Consider the following 9,825-nt stretch of genomic DNA (forward strand, 5'->3'; position numbering starts at 1 on the left):
GCGGATGGACACTGGATTCCTAGGCTGGCACCTCCCTGATCATTCAGTTATTATCCACACCAAGCATCCATCCACATACATCCTCTATCTCTATTTTAATCACAATTGTTAATACAACAAAAGGGCGGGGAGTCTCTGGGTGCTGTTTCTGTTGTTACAGAGTATTGCTTTGAGTCTCTCTCTGTGTGAATTGCTTTGAGAACAGACTCTGTCTTAGAATGTACTAACGCAATTAGCAGCTTGAAAGTTTCACACCTAGAGGGAGAGAAACAGTACCAAAAACCAAGAGACCTCTTAATTAGTAATACCCTGGAATTTAGAATCATAGAATATCAGAGTTGGAAGGGACCTCAGGAGGTCATCTAGTCCAACCCCCTGCTCAAAGCAGGACCAGTCCCCAGTGTTTGCTCCAGATCCCTAAATGGCCCCCTCAAGGATTGAACTCACAACCCTGGGTTTAGCAGGCCAATGCTCAAACCACTGAGCTATCCCTCCCCCCCCAAACTATGGGGAATCAAACTCATTTGTGATTTTAATACGGAACTTCTTTAATATGATCCAACAGTAGTACAAGAATTAGAATTGCTGATTAGGTGAGGTTGATTGTAAAAAGAGAACACACAGGCTATTTAGAGACAACTACAGTGAAGAAGGCAGTAGCAGGAATGGAAAGAGAATTGCCAAGGGCCTGATACTGAAAACACTTTAGGGTCAGATTTTTAAAGGTATTTAGACACCTCAAGATGCACACAGATGCCTAGTTAGATTTGGAAAAGTGCCTAGGTATCTAACTTCCATTGAGTTAGGCACCTTCATGATTTTAAAAATGCCAGTCAACATGTATAGGCACCTAGATACCTTTAAAATATGGCCCTTAAACCTTGTCTATGTTCAGCTTGAGCATCAGTATCGTGTATTTATCGTGTTTCATATTCTCTGTGTGTATATAAAGTCTGCTGCAGTTTCCACGGTATGCATCCGATGAAGTGAGCTGTAGCTCACGAAAGCTCATGCTCAAATAAATTGGTTAGTCTCTAAGGTGCCACAAGTACTCCTTTTCTATTTATCTAAGGTATTTCTAAGGTGCCTGCTGCTACCTTGATCACATCTGCTATGTCCATTCTCATGGATTCTTGTAGCCTGAAGAACAAGACCACATGAAGCGCAGATTCAACCACAAATGCCCAACTACATACAACATAAAGTGTTAAAATATTGGTGCTATCCTGATCTATCCCATCATCTGTATGTTTCTCCTGTATGGAGATGGGTTAATCAGGGTTAGTTAGTACCCATTACACCTCTGGCATTTAGGGCAGTGATGAAGCTCCTCCACTCCTGTCTGTTTCTGGCAAGTTTTTCAATGGTTCCCCAACTGTGCCCCAAGTCTGTTGTTTTTAGGCAGCCTCGTTTTCGCTTGCCTTCAGGTGTCCATCTTATTGCTATTCCGGTGATGGAATCAGTTTCCTTCCAAAGCACATGGCCAATCCATCTCCAACGCCTCCTGGTAATGATGGTGTTCATATCTTCTTGGCTGCACTGTGTGAATAGATCTTGGTTTGAGATTGTTCTGGGCCAAAAGATAAGGAAGATTTTTCTGAGGCAGCTTCTATGGAATGAAGACAGTTTGGACATGTCATACTTGGTCAGTCTCCAGCATTCTGCACTATAAAGTACTGTTGAAAGTACGCATCTCTGATAAATCCTGAGTTTGGTTTTGGTGTTGTATTATTTCCAGTCTGTATTTAAACTCCTGAAGGTGTTCCTGGCTTTACTGATTTTGTTCCGGATGTCCTGGCTTGTTCCACCTTCCTGGCTGATGGTGCTGCCTAAGTATGTGAATGTTTCTACATTGGTGAGAACATGATCCTCTATCCCTACTGGTGATGGTGAGGCAATATTAAAGGTCTTGATATCTGTTTTACCGCGATTGATTTTCAGTCCAATTTGCTGGCTGAATATGTTAAGTCCAGTTGCTTTTTCTTGTATATGGTGTTGGGTATGTGATAGGAGAGCAAGATCATCTGTGAAGTCCATGTCTTCAAGTTAATCAGAGTGTCCTGGCCAAACTTAATTTGGGTATTTATATTCTGACTACAATATTAACAATTCCCCCAGTAATTTCATTTGGATTAGGTATTCTTTTCTTTCCCTCTGCTCTTATGCAGTTGCCATGTTTTACCCAGGAGGAGGCTATACTTCAGAGGCAGGCAAAGACTGTGATTCCAGTACCGGGCTTTGACTTTCACCCTGTGCAAACCTGCTAACTATACTCTGGCTGCATGTTATTCCATGCAGAATGTTGTCTCGATGCCCTGATCTTGCAGGGAGTTTCATGCAGGCAGACTTCAGTGCTCATACAGAGCCCCACTGAAGTCAATAGGGTCCACCCAAATAGGGCTTCTTGCAGGATGGGTCCATAGGCTATGACCCAAAAAAGCAGTAAGCACATGCCTAACTTTAAACATGTGAACGATTCCATTCACTTCAAAGGAACTACATACATATGTTCTCAAAATTAAGCATGCGCTTAAGTGTTTTGCTGGACTGGGATCGTCATTTGTAAACTGCTTTAGGATCCTATGTGATAAAAAGTTCTATATCAAGGTAAATCATTGCACTTTAATGAAAGCCCTCAATTACCACTGAACACCTTCTAAGGGCCTATAGGAAGAAAATAATCGCTTTGCTTTTTTGTTAAAGACCATCTTACAATTTTTCTACACAAAATGTCCTCTGTTTATACTTGTAGCTATAATATCCCTTGGTTCAAGTGAAAGATGTACAGAGAGGAAATAAAAGCCTCAGTGATTTCTGCCCATTTAAAAGGGCAGCCACTAGAGTAAGGATATAATCTTTCAGATTCAAATGAAAATTCATCTTGCTTAGAACCAGAGACCCCAGACTAAGATATCTGCAGTAGGCTATGTGGATCCTGGTCATCCATTTTATTCTGTGACTGAGAGCAAAATCCTTCTTTGGTGCATGCAGGACAGCAACATGTGATATTTCTGTTTACATCAAACCATGAACAGTTTTACTACTGATCTTTCTGGAGGATAGGAGGCAATATCATTGTCGCTGAAGACTTTTTAAAGTGCTATATGTTACTGTGAATTTTTGTGCTTTACTACTGTGTGTGAGCAATAAATAAAAGTGTCAAGTATAAGACTCTTGGGTGTATAAACTTATAAAAATCATTGCTTTTTTTCTAACTGGGTCCTAGAAAAAAAACCCCACACTTTATCATATGGAGCATGAGACGGGGAGGGGGGAGGAATCTGGACTCAAGAATTATGACTAATAATAAGCACTGAAAATGCTCTAAGAGTTAGTGTATTATAATGGTCAGAATGACGTGGAGAACAGTGAAACGGGCACAATTTCTTGTGTCTTACAGTCTCAATTAAATCACATGCTTAAAAGATGGGAGCAAAATCAGATCACTACATTGCAAACCCTTAGGGAAAGGAAGCGATGATCATTATGGCAGTGACCTACTGTTGTACAGTCCAGTGTCAATTTATGGCAGTTCATAAACTAGTAATAATAACTTTACTTGAACTGCAGCTAGTCAATAAGAGAAGGCTTAACTTTCTGCCTGAAATATTTATGCATTTAGGACGCAATTCAGGAAGGTACTTAAGCAGGTGCCTAACTTTAAGTACATTGAAGTCAATGCAGCTACTCACAATGCTCAACTTTAGGTTGTTGTGCAAGTAACTTGCTAAAGCAGGGCCGTATACACAACACAAAGAAGAGACCCTTCTGTACTAACACAAAATTAGTCATAAAACAGGAATCACACTTCACACAATTTCAAAAACTTTTATATATAAAGCAGAGTTGAAAAATACTGGTATCTTCTTATGCATTACTTTTTGTTTAGAACATTGTTACTATTTTACAGAAGAGAAGCACACACACTAATGCTACACTGATGTAAGAAGCATACTGCATCCTACACTAAATAAAAGCCATACATTAAAATACAGAGGAGGTTACATGTACAGTACTCAGTGAGCTCGGACAGCGAAAACTACTTTTCCTGGAGTATGTAAAGTTGCTCACATCAGTTCTAGCCTTCTCATGCGGGAAACACACTTGGTTGAACGGGCATGAGAAATTCCACATCCTAGAGATCTAGAGGAAGAGTAAACAACTAAGGAGTTCTGTGTCTTTAAGAAAGATTTATCCTGGGAGGTAAAGCACAGCAGAGGCAGATGCTGATCTAGCTTAGGTGCCCTGACTGAATAATAATCAAGACCTCGAATGGCAAAGAAAGTCTTTAGCAACTGCAAACACTTATGCCCGTCAGTAACTCCATGCACGTTAGCACCGCGCCACCTCTCTCTCCCACTCACCTGCACAGGTGTTTGCAGACTAAGGACGCTAGGAACTAGAGACGGGGCTTGGGCTGTGTCCCGAACCAGGGGCCTTTTAACCTTCCTTGAACGACCTACGCTTCTGTGCACACCTTGCTAGGGGCACATCGCGCGCTGGCGCGGGGCGCAGAGGCCCAGCCCCGGGAGAACATTGCTCTGCCCAGCCTCGCGCCCCCGTTTGGCCCGGCCCAGCCCCTGAGCCCGGCGCTCCTCAGGGGTCACAGCCTCCCCCGCCCCGCCCTGCCGCGCTTCTGCGGCGCCCCCTCCCCCCAAAGCGGCGGCGGCGGCGGAAGCTGGAAGCTGAGGGGGCGAGGCCCGGGCCCGGAAGAGGAAGGGCTTGAGCTGCGGGAAGGCTTTGGACTGTGGCTGCTGCGGGTTCTGGGTGAGGGGGGGGACGCTGTGCGAGGGGGAGGAGGCTTGGGGTGGGGGGGATATGCGGCGTCTATGGGGGCTGTGGAAGGGCGGGAGGCTGTGTCTATGGGGACTGGATGGGGGAGGGGGCTGTGGAAGGGCGGGGGGATATGTGTGGCGTTGGAGGGGGTGTCTGTGGGGACTGGAGGGGGAGGGGGCTGTGGAAGGGCGGGGGGATATGTGTGGCGTTGGAGGGGGTGTCTGTGGGGACTGGAGGAGGCCGGGCCTGTGTCTGTGGGGACTGGAGGGGGCGGGGGCTGTGGAAGGGCGGGGGGATATGTGTGGCGTTGGAGGGGGTGTCTGTGGGGACTGGAGGAGGCCGGGCCTGTGTCTGTGGGGACTGGAGGGGGCGGGGGCTGTGGAAGGGCGGGGGGATATGTGTGGCGTTGGAGGGGGTGTCTGTGGGGACTGGAGGAGGCCGGGCCTGTGTCTGTGGGGACTGGAGGGGGCGGGGGCTGTGGAAGGGCGGGGGGATATGTGTGGCGTTGGAGGGGGTGTCTGTGGGGACTGGAGGAGGCCGGGCCTGTGTCTATGGGGACTGGAGGGGGCGGGGGCTGTGGAAGGGCGGGGGGATATGTGTGGCGTTGGAGGGGGTGTCTGTGGGGACTGGAGGGGGCTGTGGAAGGGCGGGAGGATATGATGATTTAATGATATTTAATGATGATATTGATGATTTAACTGGGAATTGGTCCTGCTTCGAGCAGGGGGTTGGACTAGATGACCTTCTGGGGTCCCTTCCAACCCTGAGATTCTATGATTCTATGATATGTGTGGCGTTGGAGGGGGTGTCTGTGGGGACTGGAGGAGGCCGGGCCTGTGTCCGGGACTGGAAGGGGCGGGGGGCTGTGGAAGGGCGCGGGGAACGGTGTCTATCGGGGCTGTGGACTGTGTGTGGAGTTGGAGGGGCTGTGTCTGTGGGGACTGTAGGGGTCGGGGGCTGTGTCTGGGATTGGAGGGGGTGGGGGGCTGTGTGTGGGGACGGAGGGGCTGTGTCTATGGGGACTGGAGAGGTGGTGGCGGGGGGCCTCTGTGTGTGGCTGGAGGGGGGTGTCTACCAGTGCCCAAAGCTCTACTGTTAGTTTATATGCCCTGTGCATTGCTGTCTGTCTCTCAGCTTGACTCCTGTCCTCCCCCCCTTCCCCCCACCTAAAACAAATCTCCCTTGCTGTAGGCAGGTCACACACTGATGCCTTTCCACCAATTGTTCCCAAGTGGCCCTCAGAGGGAAATGTGAGGCCTTTATTTGACTGATTGTAATACAGCCCAGGTCAGAAGTGACCTAAACATAATTGCTTATAATAGCTGTCTCTGTTAGCAAAAAGAAAAGGAGTACTTGTGGCACCTTAGAGACTAAGGTGCCACAAGTATGCATCCGATGAAGTGAGCTGTAGCTCACGAAAGCTTATGCTCAAATAAATTGGTTAGTCTCTAAGGTGCCACAAGTACTCCTTTTCTTTTTGCGAATACAGACTAACACGGCTGTTACTCTGAAACCTGTCTCTGTTACGTGTCTGAGGTGTAATAAGTTGATGGTTTCAGTTCAGTTTCTAGTAGACAGGTGTCTCTCAGAAACCTCCCGTTACATTTTGACTATCTGGTGGCAATCCCACTGTAGGTGTCAAAGATTGTAAACACATGGAGACAGGAGTACTTTTTCTGTTTTAGAAGTGGTCCAGTACAAAGTTGAGGCAGTGAAAGGAAATTAGTTAGTACTTACCTGAATCTTCATTTACAGAATAGTTAAGACAGTATCAGGATTGTCAGTCCAATACGTAACTAATAATTTAAAATGTAACACTTCATTACCTCAATTTTCACTAAGTGGATTTAGTAGCTGTCCTTTTCATGTCTTTTTTTTAAGCTACTGCAACTGTATTTTATGCTAATAGTATTTCAGAATGACTTCCTCGCTCGAAGTTCCTCTGAATTATGAAGAGATGTTTTCTCATCGATTCACATCAGGAGATGAGGAATATCAAGAGTATTTAAAACACCCAGCAGATCCACCTCCTCTAGTAGAAGAATGGAAAAACAGATCTGGTGGTAACCAAAGAAATAGAGATCGGTACTGATTTTTTAAATCTTTGTTAGTTTCACAAACACATATTGATGTCAGAGCTAGCACTCTAAAATGTTTGTCGGCTTTAGAATAAATAGAAGTAGGTTTGCTGTATGCTCCCCATTATTTGGTAGGTTTCTTGATTTGAAAGAAATTCACCTCTCTCCAGGGTAAAAGACAGGATTTCTCTAAATTAATACTGACTGTTTTTTCATTTGATAGAAGAGTATGAAGCAAACTGCTATTCTCTAAAGAATGAGCTGGAACCACTTAAATCATTGCCCTTGGGGCCCACTGCTGCTCGGCCATGAACTGATTTTTTTTTTTAAAGGGGAAAGATCAGAGGTTTGTCTGCTAAACCACAAACAGCTTGTCTTTGGAAGCATAACTGTCAACAGAAAACTGACTCTGCCAAGTAGCAGAGTGACATGATGACTCTTTTAATGTACAACTAGCAAAAAATATAATTTGCAACCCAGATAACATTTGACATATTGTGACTAGGCTAGATTGCATTTCTTTTGTCTATTTGTAAGGACCATAGAATATATCTCCCCCTCACAAGTGCACTGGAAGATCATATTATATGCCTACCAAAACTGTTTTGAATTATATTGTTTTTCTCTAGGCTGGGAGTGTTGCTCCCTTAATCTTGGATACGGACACTTGATTTTTGGAACTGAAAAAAGGAATATGCCTGCATTTCATGCCCAAGCAATTTTTTTTTTCCTTTTAGTATTGCTGGGACTGGATTTCATATTAAGTTACTTAGGCTCCAGGCCTGCAAACACTTAGACACACAACTAGAATTTTCTCATATGCATAAAGTTAAGAAGGTGTGTAAGTGCTTTCTGGGTTGGGGCTTTGTTCTTCTAAAAATAAACAATTCCAACATTTTCATCATTCTACAAACTTGTCAGTAACTTCACACTTAAGTTGTAAATTACAATTTACCAACAATGACTGTTGAGGAAGTTGTTCTTTAAAAATCTGTTTTACGAATTTATTATGTGAATTTTTAAGCTAAAGTTTAGGTTTCAGAGTAGCAGCCATGTTAGTCTACATCTGCAAAAAGAAAAGGAGGACTTGTGGCACCTTAAAGACTAACAAATTTATTTGAGCATAAGCTTTCATGAGCTACAGCTCACTTCATCGGATGCATGCAGTGGAAAATACAGTGGGGAGATTTTATATACACAGAGAACAGTGTGTATGGTAACACCCATTGTTTCATTTTTTCTGTGTATATAAAATCTCCCCACTGTATTTTCCACTGCATGCATCGGATGAAGTAAGCTGTAGCTCACGAAAGCTTATGCTCAAATAAATGTTAGTCTCTAAGCTAAATTTTAGTAATTCATTCCTTTTATTTCATTTTGAATGGTTTGTGCAAAGGCTGAAATTTTTTCCCTTGTAAGACAGCCAGTAGTTTGTTGCGTAGCAGTAAGTAGTTGACCTACCTTGGGTCCGAGAACAGATTTGAATAATCACATCTTTGACATGTATTTTGCCCTAAAAAAGGATTAGTGGTTGTTTGTGTGTTTAAATAACTGGAGCCAGATTTTAGGAGTACACTAAAATAGTTTGTTTGTGAAAGAGTTCAAAACCTTCCCTCTTTAAAATCTCAGAGCTGGTGTTTATACAAATTTCTTTTTATTACAGGTTTCAAGATGGCAGGCAGTTTAGAGGCAGAGGTGACAGGCACGACTGGCAAGGTGGTAATAGATCTAATCAGTGGCCAGGAAGAAGCTGGGGTAACAGCTACCAACAGCACAGACAAGGACAGTCTTACTACCCCCAATATGAATATGGCTACAACTCCTACAATCCAAGGCCTCATTACGGCCGTTATTAATATGATATTTTGCTGTTAAGTATCCACTAAAACCATTTAACTTGAATGCCAGATTTTGGGTTTTGTTTTGCTCAATTTTCTTGTATTTTCTATGTAACTCTAGGTAATGGATATTGGTTTTAGAGAGCCTGTTGATGTCATTTTTGTAATGCAAATTAACACAGGTGTGACCTTTGTTGTGAGTAATAAAATTCTATAAACAATCTCTAGTGAGCCCACAGATAACATGATTAAGTTTCTCCCTCCAATTCTTTTTTGCTAGGTGCATATTAGAACATTGTTTTCCCCCACCCTGTCCCTGACATTATCCCACTATATTATAGCTAGAAAAAAATCAGTAGTTCAGGGAAACAGAAGTTTGCTTTGTCTCTGAAGCACATTCAGTGACTATGCATACATGCCAGGGTGTTCTTGAAATTCTGATGCAAATTGTGTCCCTTGCTTGCGAGGAGTGTTGCTTATTGTGGTCATCCATAATGGAAGAAAAGCATGCAATCTGGGTGGGATTTGTTTTTGAACTACTATTCCTACTGAGCTAGCTGAGGCTGCTGGAGTTCATGAAAGTTCAAGAAAGACATTGCTGTCTGTGTTTTAACTAATCATAGAATATCAGGGTTGTAGAAACCTCAGGAGGTCATCCAGTCCAACCCCCTGGTCAAAGCAGGACCAATCCCCAAATAAATCATTCCAGCCAGGGCTTTGTCAAGCCTGACCTTAAAACCTTCTAAGGAAGGAGATTCCACCACCTTCCTAGGTAACACATTTTAGTGTTTCACCACCCTCGTAGTGAAAAAGTTTTTCCTAATATCCAACCTAAACCTCCTCCACTGCAACTTGAGACCATTACTCCTCGTTCTGTCATCTGCTACCACTGAGAACAGTCTAGATCCATCCTCTTTGGAACCCCCTTTCAGGTAGTTGAAAGCAGCTGTCAAATCCCTCCTCATTTTTCTCTTCCTCAGACTAAACAATCCCAGTTCCCTCAGCCTCTCCTCATAAGTCATGTGTTCCAGACCCCTAATCATTTTTGTTGCCCTTCGCTGGACTCTCTCCAATTTATCCACATCCTTCTTGTAGTGTGGGGCCCAAAACTGGACACAGTACTCCAGATGAGG

At 43.9% G+C, this 9,825-nt stretch overlaps 1 protein-coding gene across 1 annotated transcript; it reads left to right on the plus strand.

Moving 5' to 3' along the window:
• Positions 1–4,661: 4,661 nt before the first annotated feature.
• On the plus strand, positions 4,662–8,940 carry RAMAC (RNA guanine-7 methyltransferase activating subunit). Its single transcript, XM_073304049.1, has 3 exons — positions 4,662–4,767; positions 6,686–6,861; positions 8,518–8,940. Exons 2-3 carry the CDS (start codon positions 6,695–6,697, stop codon positions 8,708–8,710), a joined length of 360 nt encoding a protein of 119 aa, XP_073160150.1. The 5' UTR covers positions 4,662–4,767; positions 6,686–6,694; the 3' UTR covers positions 8,711–8,940.
• Positions 8,941–9,825: the final 885 nt, after the last annotated feature.

Source organism: Lepidochelys kempii, chromosome 10 (assembly GCF_965140285.1).
Source record: "Lepidochelys kempii isolate rLepKem1 chromosome 10, rLepKem1.hap1, whole genome shotgun sequence".
Taxonomy (NCBI): Eukaryota; Metazoa; Chordata; order Testudines; family Cheloniidae; genus Lepidochelys; species Lepidochelys kempii.

Excerpts from the sequence above, each read along its gene's own strand:
- RAMAC (XM_073304049.1), top strand. The coding sequence starts at position 6,695 with ATGACTTCCTCGCTCGAAGTTCCTCTGAATTATGAAGAGATGTTTTCT. Across the intron at positions 6,862-8,517 it reads AACCAAAGAAATAGAGATCG|GTTTCAAGATGGCAGGCAGT; the intron begins GTACTGATTTTT and ends TTTTTATTACAG.